Source organism: Galeopterus variegatus, unplaced genomic scaffold (assembly GCF_000696425.1).
Source record: "Galeopterus variegatus unplaced genomic scaffold, G_variegatus-3.0.2 Scaffold2332, whole genome shotgun sequence".
Lineage (NCBI taxonomy): Eukaryota > Metazoa > Chordata > Mammalia > Dermoptera > Cynocephalidae > Galeopterus > Galeopterus variegatus.
Genome location: NW_007728443.1, coordinates 214,270 through 227,499, shown reverse-complemented (window position 1 = coordinate 227,499; position 13,230 = coordinate 214,270). Strand labels below are relative to the sequence as shown.

The 13,230-nt window shown below is 45.1% G+C and overlaps 1 protein-coding gene across 1 annotated transcript in view; it reads right to left on the bottom strand.

Annotated features, from left to right (window-relative positions):
• TGFBRAP1 (transforming growth factor, beta receptor associated protein 1) overlaps positions 1 to 13,230 on the bottom strand; it is a 48,362-nt gene that overhangs the window by 13,694 nt on the left and 21,438 nt on the right. Inside the window, exons 4-5 of the mRNA XM_008581343.1 lie at positions 5,194 to 5,276; positions 963 to 1,304 (exon numbers count right to left, since the gene is read on the bottom strand). Of these exons, the coding sequence (XP_008579565.1) occupies positions 963 to 1,304; positions 5,194 to 5,276 (425 nt within the window). The remainder of the gene's footprint in view (positions 1 to 962; positions 1,305 to 5,193; positions 5,277 to 13,230) is intronic.

The window sequence follows — 13,230 nt, the reverse complement described above, 5'->3', positions numbered from 1 at the left end:
CTTCCCTCAAAGAGCAAACTCTCAAGATATCGAAGTATCTGCTTGAACCCTTTTCCTTTCTTTCACCACTTAGAAAGTTACACTGACTCTACAGATCCTACTGTCCTAAGACACCACTGTGAGGTGTCAGTGTGTTTTCTGGCTCCTACACAAAGCAACACCATTCCACAGCATATTCTACTAACTGATGCAAACTATGAAAGAGCCGGCACCCATGTGGAAGGCCCGTGCCATCTCAGGCAACTGAATAGGACCTAGCAAAGTAACCCCAGTGGTCTCCGTTGGATTTCATCATACGCTCGCCATTTCGAATCCTTAACAAAAATACTGGACAAAAAATCTTATTGCTTAAATGGAGTAGACAGGTCACCCAACCCCCTCATTTTTAAAGGTAAGAAAACTGAGGCCTCCAGTGGTTAGGCCACAAAACCAGGCTGAAGGAGCTGCCAGACAGTCACGCAGTCACTAAGTCTTTAACCACCCACCGTGCAGAGGCCGCCTGCTAACTCATGTGCACAATCAAGGCAGAGTTTGAAACCAGAACTGGATGTCAACAAGACAAAGAAGCCTCCCTTTTTATCTATCTGTCCAGATATCTATCTATCCAATTTGGTTATCAATGTCTAAAGTGCAACACTCACTTTACCAACACACGTGACGTCTTCACAGGTGAATCCTAGGTGACTACAGAGGAAATTCAGAAACTGTGTTATTTACTAACGAAGCCCACTGCTAGGTCCAAACTGTCATCTAGGCAATTAAGGAATGGGTACAGGAGTGAACACCCTCCAAGACCCCTTCACTTAGCCTGCAGACCAGCTGATGAGAGGGACATCATGTGGCTGTCACTGGGATTGCATGACAGGCCCCGCATGGGTCCTGGGGGTCTCAAATGTCACACTGACTGAATCAGCTCCACAACAGCCTCCCAGTGGAAGGGCCAGGCAGGCGGGAAGACTCACTTTTTGTGCTTCTCTAGCCAGGAAGCGCTGTCCGTCAGCAGACAGAAGTTTTCGGTGACCAGGAGGTCCAGGAGGCTGTCGTGGTCGGCCTCTGCGTACAGTTTGAGCAAGGCTGTGTCAATGTCCTCTTTGTAGCCATTGGCTACCTCGGTGCTGCGGACTTCATTCAGGTAGCTCATGAGGAACCGTTTGCACTTGGCCATCTTCTCCTGGTCACCTTGGGTTAGCTGGCTCAGGTCTGCATACTCGTGCAGAGGAGGGTGAGACCGGGTGAATGAAGACGAGGTGGGCAACAGCAAAGGGTAGAGAGAGATCAGCTCCCGGACATCAAGCTGGCCGCTTCTGCAATTACAGTGTCAAACTAAATGAAGCAAAAAGAGAGAGAGAGTACACGTAGGCACACAAAACAGCACTGAGGGGGTGCGCGTCGGCACATGTCACGGGAGCTGGGTGCGGGCAAGCCCCTCAGAGTGACCATCCTAACTTGTACTGTTGAACCAGCTGCCACCACTTGGTTCCAAAAAAGAACACAGAGGACAAGGGTGAAAGACACGTATACAACCAGCGTGGACATGGAACATCCAAACATCCGCGATGTTATGAGTACCCAGTTTAGCACGGGACTCCCAGGAAACCAAGGGAGAAAAAGCAACACCACCACCTTGGTGTTCAAGCAAAGGCACGTCCAGCTCTCCTGAAACCAACGTTTTCCTGAATGGTCCTTAAAGAAGGAGTTTTATAAGAACATAACTTACAATTTCCTAACCAACAATCTTAACACAGAAGACACAGAAGTATTTGCGTAGCCATTTCTGTAGTGACTGTCAATAGAATCTCAGAACCTGACATTAAGATGCAACTCACATGGCCAGCAGAGTGTCTAATGCTCAGAAGGCCCCGGAAGTACATGCAGTGAAGCCCCATCTCTAATTCATTGTTGGCCCTTCACTTCTCCTCCACAGCCTGCTCATCCTATCTACAGTCAACACAGTTAATGGAGCCATCACCAAGCTGGCCCTATGTCAGGCTCACCTGGGGGAAACAGAAGCAGGGCCACCCCTCCCCAGACACACACAATGGTGAGGGAGGACCCAGGTCTACACGGCCTGCAATCCTCACATGCATCTTCCACTCTGCCGGCTCTTGCCGCTGGGCTCCCTCCCTTCCATTCTCTTGCACTCTCACCCTCTCCTGACCATCAGTGGTTTGTATGATCCATGGGATAAATTTCAAACCCCTCAGCATGGCATTCAAGGCCCTTCCTAAACTGATCCCAAAATACCTTACGACTGCAGCCTTCCACCGACTTTCCTGCACCCCACACTTCAGCTATACCTAGTTTGTAAATTTCATGCCTCTAAGCCTTTGCTGTGCTGTTCCCTTCACCTAAAGCACTGGTTCTCAATGTGAAACAATTCTGCTCCCTGGAGGACATCGGGCAATGCCTGTAGATGTTGTTGTCATGACCGGGGGGTGCTCCTGGAACCTTGTAGGTTGCAGTGGACTGAATTATGTCCCCCCAAACTCACTGATGCTTAATCCCCACTGTAACTGTTGAGGGTGGGAAATCCTATTATGATAATTGAAAGGTGGGGCCTTGAAGAGGTGATTAGTTTGTGAGGATCCTGCCATAGCAAACAGCTTAATCCATTGATGGTTCAGTGGTGGTCATGGGTGTGGTTCTGAGTGCTTTAAAAGGAGAAGGGGTGAGAAGTTAAGTCTCTCTCTGTTTCTGCCATTTCACCATGTGACACCTGCCTTGCTGTGAAGAGTCACTATCCACCAACAAGGCTCTCACCGGATGTGTTCCCTGGACTTTAGACTTCCCAGCCTCCGAAACTGTAAGCAATAAGTATTGTTTCTTTATAAATTACCCAGTTTCAGGTATTTGTTATAAGCAACAGAAAAAGACTAATACATAGGTAGAGGCCAAGGCTGCTAGTGAACGCCCTACAATGTACAGGATAGCCTCCCAACAACAAAGAATTACCTGGCTCAAAACATCAATAGTGCCACAGCTGAGAAACTCTGGCCTAAAATACAATTCTCAATTTGGGAAACTTCTGCTTATCATTTACGACCCAGGACAAATCTAGTGAAAGAAAATTCCTCCACCAGCCAATATAAGCCCCCACAATGCTCCACAGCGCAGCAGCACCCACGCTGCACATGTCCGTTCTCCACACTAATAAGGGCACACCCCTGAAGCAGGGACACGGCCTCACCTTTCCAGCCCTAGCTCTGATGCTTAGGCCAGGTTTGCTGGATGAAAGCAGGGCTGGACCTAACTGCACACAAGGGTGGCTATGGAACATCTAGAAGAACAGACACACAGCACGTGTCCTTATGCCACGGACGATAAACAGGCTTTCTCGTAGGTACCAACCATGACAAGCTGGCAGCTGTGACCTCTAGCACAGCACTGAGAAGGAATCTGAGGACTAGTCCCAGTTCAATGAGGGGACAAAGAAAATCATGACTCATTAGCAACATCTGCCATGGACACGGGGAGGGAAAGGGAATCACCCTTCTCTTAGGAGTGTCTTCTTCAGAGATCAGTTCTCTCAGTCACACTCCTGACCAAAGCTGAGCAGATGTCAACTTAAAGTTAAGCTATTAGGGGGCTAATGGATGGAGACAGAGTAACCTTGTCCTATGACAGACAGGTCCTACTTCTATTCTGTTACACCATCAGGGAACTCTTCCAGCAATGCACGTGTGGCCGTTCGCCTAGTGTTTCAGATGAACCCACGAGAAAAAGGTGCCCTGGGATACACCTATTACCCAAATGAGGAGGTCTTCAACATGCATGTAAAAAACAAGATATGGCAGAAAAGAGCCAAAGTCCAACGGGGCAAAGAATCTTCTTAAATCCAAAAGCTACTGATCTTTCCAGGAATGGATGATAACAACACACAGGATTTGCATAAATAAAAGTTATATGGGTATCAACATTCAAGGAATGATTCCTTCTTCACAGAGTTCTCGACACGAAATTTTGCAACAGAGCAAGAAGTCAGAGCTGCCGTGATATAAGCACGTGCCTGGGCCGTATGCGGACGTCCTCCACAATGGAAAGTGGACAGCATGCCCCAGAGAGGTGTCTGTTCACATTGTCACTTGTGTGTAAGTGACCTATTCAGAGGTTTCTTATGCATCTTATTTATTTCAACAGCTCTAACTGTGCAGAACCATTCTAGTGAGACACTGTGAAAACTTACTCTAGAGGCAGCACTTCAGTGGGATATTTAAAGACTATCACAGCAGGTCTAACTTAATCTTCAGCAAGGAGTGCCGAGCAAGTCCGTGAGCAATGAGGCAGCAGCCTCACTGAGCACACCAGCTAAGGAAAAGGGGTGTGGCTGCAAAGCTGGGCCTGGGAGCCAGGCAAGGGCGAGGGGTGTTGAGAGAGAGAGAGAGTGCACGCGTGAGCGAGCACAGAAGGGCCCACAAAAGAACCACCTACAGGCACCGGGTTGAGCAGAACGCCAAAGGGACCTCCAGAAAAGAAACCCAACTTCCTGAGAGCTGGAAAGGAATATAATATTTAGAAGATGACAAAGTTTTCAGTCTTCCCAGAAGCTCCTGCTCCTTTTCTAAACTCATAACTTCTTGTACAATCTCTGTAGAAAAGGAGAGTGAACAACAGTGTCTTCTAGGAATCCCTGTGTTAATGAATTCACTCTTTAGAATCCTCTTTTTGGGCTGGCCCGGTGGCGCACTGCTGCAGTGCGCCGCTTGGGAAGTGCGGCGGCGCTCCCGCCGAGGGTTCGGATCCCACATACAGACCGGCCGCTCACTGGCTGAGCGAGGAGCGGGGGCAACACCGAGGGTTGCGATCCCATAGCCGGTCCCAGTCCGGTAAGGGCACGACACTGAGGGTTGCGATCTGTTGCCGGTCACGAAAAAAGACAAAAAAAAAAAAAGAATCCTCTTTTCCTGGCCAATCTTGGTGCCTTGACAGGATTCTCTTCACAGGGCTGCTGTCCATGCCCCTCCTGAGCCCCCTCCTTCTTTAAGACAGAGGACAGTTACACTATGGCTCACGGCAAGGAGTGATGTGGAGGAACCAGCACTGGAGGTACCTGCCATAAGGAACAACCCTCCCCACTTTCCCTGAGGCAAATCTAACCACAGTGACAGTTCCCAGCATGACATCACATTGGAGACAGAGGTTTTGACCACAGGGGGACACTGTAGTGGAAGTCTTGCTACCAACACTTCAAATTACCTGAAGAGCTCTTTAGCTTCCAGGAACTGAAGTTGTGCAAACTGTATAAACCCCGCCTGCTGCAGAATCCTTCTGTACATTACCTGCAAGGAGAGACAGGGTTAAGCTCTTACAGTTACCTTAACACCATGACGGCAGGGGGAGATAAACTTCTAACTTCTAACCCAAGCTAAATGTTAATTATTACATGGAAATACGAAGTTACAAGTTAAAGGAAAAAAACAGGTGTATATGGAAGTTGTTTTCACAAATCCCCAGTCCTCCCTGAACACATGCCTGCCTCTTCTCTCCTCCTCTTGGCTAGCTTGCAGGGCGTCAATAATTGCTCCTGCTTCTGGCTGCTCAGATGACTATTAACAACTCTGGTGTCTCTGGCAGCCTAGCAGCCACCCATCCTTCTTCCCTCTTCCACTCTTCTGGAATTGACAATTTCCAGTAGCATTTCTCACAGTATCCCCCGGAGCACAGGGCTGATCCCATTTAATAGCTAAAGAAATAAACATACAGGCTTTCTTAGCCAAAGCTGGGGAGAGGCTGCGTGTTCTACCTCCTCCTGGTGATGCACAACCTACACTAACCCGTTATAGTCTGAAACTCCTGCAATAAACGAGCCAGTTTATCTTTGTTTAATCCACCATGACCTAAATTTCCTTGACCACAGAAGCCCTTTGCTCTAACAACATCCAGAAATAGCAAAACACGCTTTAGGAACCTGCCTTGTGGTAGCTCTAATTTCACCCTCCCTGTCACTGCCCAGCTGGGTCAGCTTTCAAGTCTCGTCCACCCTCTCTCCTGGGACATCTCCTCGCTCTGTTCTCACAGGGTCCATCCTGTAGCCCAGGCCGTCCCCACCTCACCACTGCAGACTGGTTGTGTTGTAAATACTCCCTGTGACTTTGACTCCTCCTCCTCCTCCCCCATCCTGCTGTTTGACAAGCCATCAGCTTCTGGAAGGCAAGGCACACGCACTGCTCTCCTCAGCAGCCCACACCACACCTTAACATCTGCCATGCAGCAGTGCTTACCGAGGCAAAGCACCACCCGATCAATTCTTAGGAAACTCCACTTTCACTGTTACTGACCACATTTCACAGGCAAGAAAATTCTGCTCGGAGACGGTGAGTTCTTAGCTCAAAGTTACAAAAGTAGTAGGTGGTTGAACTGATTTAAAACCAGGTCTTTCTGACTCTAGAGCCCCAATATTCTCACTTGCTGACACGTCCAGGTCCACAGTTAGGCACATAGCACTATCACCACCAATGACCCGAGGGGCATGGGCACAGTCAGCACCTAGAGGCCATCGATCCTGTCCTCTTACGCCGGGTTTAAAAGAGGCTTCACTGTGGTTTGAAGGAGCTCTCAAAACCATAGCAACAGTTCCTCCCATTCCCCATGGAAATTCCTTTACAGATGTCAGGAAAGCAAGCTACTTACACCTTCCATTTCTCGTCTCATCATCTGCCCTTATATTTCTTCCTTGAAATCAGCCATTTCTGACCTAAAGCCCATCCTAATTATACCACCCAACAATACACAGATGGGAGCAGGTCAAAGTTCTGTTCCCAGAAATGCAGCCTCATTTCTGAAAGTAGACATAACAGTGACCATTCACTTAGCAAAAAGGACAAAGAGGACCCATTGGCTGTGGGAGAATCTCAGTCACACCCAGCTTGTTGATGAGAAATCAGTCGAACGGCAATTAACTCCTCGTGGCTGCAGGATGCAAGCGTTGTCTACACTTCCCCTACCTGCAGGGAATAGGAACTGCTTTCACTAGCACTCCACATCTCCAAGAACGGGGGTATTTTCCATATTCTGGTCTGGGAATGTTACAGGTACACTTGGAGGAAGCACGCAAAGAAATTCTTTCATCCTGGATATAAGCACCAAAGATGACATAAAGAACATCAAATTTTACCTAAAAATGCCTGATTAGAAACTACCAAGCACAGCCAATCCTTGGCTCTCTGAAGGTGACTGTCTCATTTCAAGTCTGTCTACTAGGACTAACACCTCCTCCTGCTTTCTGCTCAGGTGGGCCTGGACTGCAAAACCTGAAGCCAAGCAGGCCGACAGGAAAAGGAAGAGAGAGATCACTACATGGGGGGGCGGGGGGGGGGGGCAAAGAACAGGAAAGGGGGCTTGTCTTCAAACCCCGGAGCTAAGCAATGATGGAACGTCAGCTTTCTTTTTCATTACCAGCTCGTCCTTCGGTGTAAGGCAGTTATCAAAACTCCCAGTGAAGAAAGTAAAGCAGCAAGACAGACCTCTAGATAGTCACTCAATAACTGCTCTGTACAAAGCCTGGGGCCCACCACTGAAGCCAAAACCCACAACACTAGTATTATGTTTCCGAAGTGAGATTTCCGACTTCTGTGATTTGGGAAATTTGAAATTTTGTGAAACTCAAGATTCTAATCTAAAGATTTCTAAACAATAGAAAATCTTTTTTTTTTTTAAAGAACAGGAAAGGGGGCTTGTCTTCAAACCCCGGAGCTAAGCAATGATGGAACGTCAGCTTTCTTTTTCATTACCAGCTCGTCCTTCGGTGTAAGGCAGTTATCAAAACTCCCAGTGAAGAAAGTAAAGCAGCAAGACAGACCTCTAGATAGTCACTCAGTAACTGCTCTGTACAAAGCCTGGGGCCCACCACTGAAGCCAAAACCCACAACCCTAGTATTATGTTTCCGAAGTGAGATTTCCGACTTCTGTGATTTGGGAAATTTGAAATTTTGTGAAACTCAAGATTCTAATCTAAAGATTTCTAAACCTGTTATATATCACATAAGAGCTTCTAGAGCAAACCGTTCTTCTGAGCACTAAATTCAAGGTGTGGCTTGTTTTATGGCGCCTCCTTAATATGCACTGCCTAATAAAATATAAACTTTCTCCAACTAACGGAATGTTATTCAGCCTTAATAAGGAATGAAGTACTGACACATGCTCCAACATGCACGAACCTTGAGGTCATTACCTTGAGTGAAATAAACCAGTCACAAAAATAAAAATACCATTTGATTCTCCTTATGTGAGGTACCTAGAGTCGTCAGATTCATAGTGACAGAAAGTAGAATTGTGGTTACCAGGGGCTGGGGGAGAGAGGGGAATGAGGAGTTAGTATCTAATGGGTGCAGAGTTTCTGCCTGGGAAGATAGGAGAGTTCTGGAGGTGGATGGTGGTGATGGCTGCATAATATTATGAATACACTTAATGCCACTTAACTATACACTTAAAAATCATCGAAGCAGTAAATTTTATGTTATGTATATTCTACCACAAGTTCTCCAAGCAGTTTTTTTTTTCCTTTATCGTACCTCAGTATAGCCAAGAGCTGCTTATTTCTGTGGTGCCCTGCGCTGGCTTAGACTGAGCTTAAACACTCCAGAATCAGAATGTCTGGGTTTGAGTCCTGGCTCTGCTCATTATTAGCTCTCTGACCCTGAGCAAGTTACCCTGTCCTTCTGTGCTGCATCTTCAGTCTTTACAAGGGGACCACAGCAGTACCCACCTCAGAGAATTGTGCTGAGGATTAAGAGAGCTCCATCGTGTTCGGCCTTCGCACAGTGCCTGGCACAGAGCAAGCACTCAATAAATGTCGTTTCTCTATAGACTGAGAGTGTAGCACTCCTAACTAATGCCAGGATTTAAGGTTTTCCATTATCCTTTCAAGTCTGTTTGCTTGATTGTACCACATCTATGTGAGTATTGGAGGGTAGCGGGAGAGATAAACCTTCTTCTAATGGAAGAAGGAATTGAAGTAAATCAGATTTAAAAAGAACTTTTCTACAGGCAGCTGAAATAGCCACACGATGGCAGCAGACACCTTCTCTGTGACAAGAGCCAGCTCCTAAAACATGGCGTCTCAGGTGGCTACACCTGCTCGTGGGCCAAACTAACACAGGTTGAGCATACCTAATCTGAAAACCTAAAATCCGAAATGTTCCAAAATCTGAAACTTTTTGAGCACTGACATGACGCCACATGTGGCAAATTCCACACCTAACCTCATGTGAGGGGTCACGTGGTTCATGAACCAAATTATTTAAAATATTGTATAAAATTACCTTCAGTCTATGAAACATAAATGAGTTGTGTTTGGACTTGGGTTCCACCCCCCAAATATCTCATTATATATGTGCAAATATTCCAAAATCAAAAAAAAATCTGAAATCCAAAACACTTCTGGTCTTGAGAATTTCAGATAAGGGATACTCAACTTGTACAAAAATGACCTGAGTGTTGAGGCTAGAATAAGGAACAGAATGGGGTCATTTACTGCAACTCAGGAAAATGATATTTTAAGTCTGTAGGAACAGGGTGGGTAAAATGTGGACTCAGATTACAACATTTCTCATAGCTATCACAAAAGTATTCTGAGAAAGGTGACCACCATAACCAACAAGTCTGCAAATATCCTGTAGAAAGTTCACCACGTAAACCCTGCAACCAGGAGACAGACAGATGCACTGGGATGACATAGGCTTGCAGGGATGGCCCAGGGCAGCCCTGGCAGGCTGCCCTCCCCTCTGGGCTCTCAGCTGTGGCTGGTTTCTTAACTCAGGAGGGCGGGCTGGGGGGTGGGAGATTTAGGTCACCCTACTAAAGTATAAGGAGACAATTGAGATATTAGATTATAAACAGTGTAAGGCCTAGGAGTTTGCAACTGAAAGAGAGATTCTGTTAAGGGCAGAATAGCCTCCTTCTAGGATTGGACTTGGATCCCATTCCCACCTCAAGAGAGATTCAGCTCTGCCAGTGGCCTACCTTCAGAAGAGCAGGGCTGACAGGCATGCTCACCCCCACCACCAAGATCGACTGCAGACCTGGAGAAGGCAAAGCCCCAAATGCAGTCAGTGCAAGCCAGCTGCCAATGCACGGAGAACAGCCCACTCCTCACGTGGGAATGACCACCAAGATCCAGGTTAGAATGCCCGGTAACACTGAGAAGCCTTGGAATATGTGATGTGTAAGTATCATTCTCATAAAATAAGTGCAGCCAACATTCTAGATCCAGGTTAGAATACCCGGTAACACTGAGAAGCCTTGGAATATGTGATGTGTAAGTATCATTCTCATAAAATAAGTGCAGCCAACATTCTAGATCCAGGTTAGAATGCCTGGTAACGCTGAGAAGCCTTGGAATATGTGATGTGTAAGTATCATTCTCATAAAATAAGTGCAGCCAACATTCTAAACAAAAATTGGCATGAATGTTGGAATTTTAACTATATTCACACCTTTCTCTCTATTACATACTTGAGTGGAGGGTTTTTTTGTGGTGCTTTTTTTTTACTTACTGAAAAATTTTCTTACTTAGTTATTGCCAAAATATATTAGGGTGAACATTAGTGCCATGACATCCTCCTTGTTAAAAAGGCAATCCATCCTGATTGAATATGTTTGTAAGCAGGTGTGTATGTATGTATATGTGTGTATATATGTAAATGTTGATCTATAAATACATAGTTAAAAATGCATTTCCATGCTGTATATATAAAACATAAAAATACATATAAAATGGTATATTTTATATATATATTATATATATATACACATACATACGTATGTATGTATATTATATACATATACATACATACATATGTATGTATGTATATGTATATAATATACATACATACGTATGTATGTATATTATATACATATACATACATACATATGTATGTATATTATACATATATACATATACACACACACGTCCCCTTTTGGGATTCACAGAAACATTAAAAATATATGACATATATCGTTTTAGGGAATCACGATAAATATCAGTGCATTAAAGGCTCTGAGAAAACCTCCAGTTAAGAAACCCAAGTAAGTTAACTTACCCAAACAGAGTCTTCTTCCCACCCTGCACATGTTACCATCCCATCCTTGGGCAAGTGTTTGGGGAAACACAGGCTGGGAAGCCCTGGTCCAGAAGGAAGCCACACAATGGTCATCCGCAAAATAGGAAAGCGGTCAATTCCAAAGGTGGAGGTGATGGGCCGGCGGAGGTGATGGGCCGGCAGAGATGGCAGCCAGGAAAGAGGGGCACAGGTAACAACATTCACCCCCCGAAAAGGGCTCAAATCTTGGGAAAGGCATACAAGAAAATCGCAATACTGGCGGCTTTTAGGGAGAAAAGGAGACTTGGCTATTTGAGGTTTTTTTTTTTTTTTTACCACATGCGTGTATTTTTCATCTGTACTTATTTAAATTTAAAATTTCTAAGTAACACATTCATATGGCACAAATTTCAAAACATTCTGAAGTGCACAGTGTCCCTCCCACTCGTATCCCCAGCCAGCAGACCCTCCAGAAGTCATCTATGCTCTTGATTTCTGGTGGAGCCTTCCATAAATAAATTACACCTGATAAGCAAATATCCCCATTGTCACAGTGGTAACATGCTACACACACCATTCTGCACTCTGTTTTTCTAACTTATGCTGTCCTAACAATATGCATTCAGCCTGGACTCTGCTCCTGGCCACCAGCAAGGCGACACCCTGCACACAGTGCACTTCGCTCCCCACTGGCGGCCTCTAGATTTTTGTTGTCATTTTTTAACAAAGTTGAGGTGAAACATCTTCAACACTTGTTATTTCTAATTTGTGTGACTTGATGAGCAGAACACACTTCTAGGGGTGGAACTGTAACACTGTAATGCTGATGGACCTTCTCCAGGTGCCCTCCTCACAGAGGCCGTATCAATTTACATCCTCACCACGAGAGCGCGTTTCCCCTTGCCCTCACCAACACAGAACTACAAACTCTTTGATCTCCAGCATATGGTGAATGAAAGACATACTGGTGTATTTTTAATGTGCACATCTCTATATGGCTGAAACAAGGCATCTTTTCATACATGTATTAGATGGGTAATTTACTTTTCTATGAAGTGTGTATTCATATCCATTCTCCTATTGGGCAGTACACCTTTCTCTTATATATTCCAAGAAGTTCTTCACATATTAGAGAAATTAGCTCTCTTTCTGTGCTATAAACTGCAAATATTTATCCTAGTTTGCTATTTCTTTTCAATTTGTTTATGTTTTCCCACATAGAATGTGTACGTGAATGTGTGAGAATTAATTTTTTTTTTTTTATGGATTCTGGGGTTTTAAATAAGTTATTAAAAATGTTCCAGGACCAACATATCTGGGGAGATCGTGACTGTTATGCACTGAATGCTTTTGTCCCCTGAAAATTCATATGTGAAAACCCTAATGTGATGGTATTAGGAGGTGGGGTCTTTAGGAGGTAATTAGGATCAAATGAGGTCATGAGAGTGGAGTCCTCATGAATGGGATGAGTGCCCTTATAAGAGTCCCAAGAGAGCTTGCTTCCTCTCTCTGCCACGTGAAGACAGAGAGAAGAAGCCATCTATGAACCAGGAAGCAGGACCTCACCAGACACCAAATCTGCCACCACCTTGATCTTGGACTTCCAGCCTCCAGAACTGTGAGAAATAAATGTTTGTTGTTTAACCACCCATTCTATGGTATTTTATTACAGCAGCCAGAGATGACTAAGATAGTGGTGATATAGTTTTTTAATCTCTCATCTCCCACCAAAAAGGAGAACAATTAGTTCATGGCAGTATTATTCACAATGGCCAAAAGGTGGAAGCAACCCAAGTGTCCATCGACAAATGAACGGATAAATCATATGTGGTATATACATATTGTTGGGAGCGAGCAGCCCCATTCCCCTCTTTGTGTGGCCGTGCTTATGTGACAGTTGCCTCGTAATCTGCTTGTGCCAGAAACTGCTTGCTCCTGGCTATGCAAGTTAATTTGCAAGTGACCTTTTATCCTTCTCCAGAAACTGTTTAACCATAAACATTCTGGGCAGCAACCTTTACTTTGAATGTCCTGTCTTTGTTTCTCCTCAAGATGTTATCATATCTTTACATTCCAGACCCTTTGCAGCATGCCTGCTTTTTCCCTATATAAGCTGTAACTTTCAAACCAATAAACGAGACTTGATCAGAATAATGTCTTGTCTCCACTGGGGGCCAAAAATGTCCTGACCCGC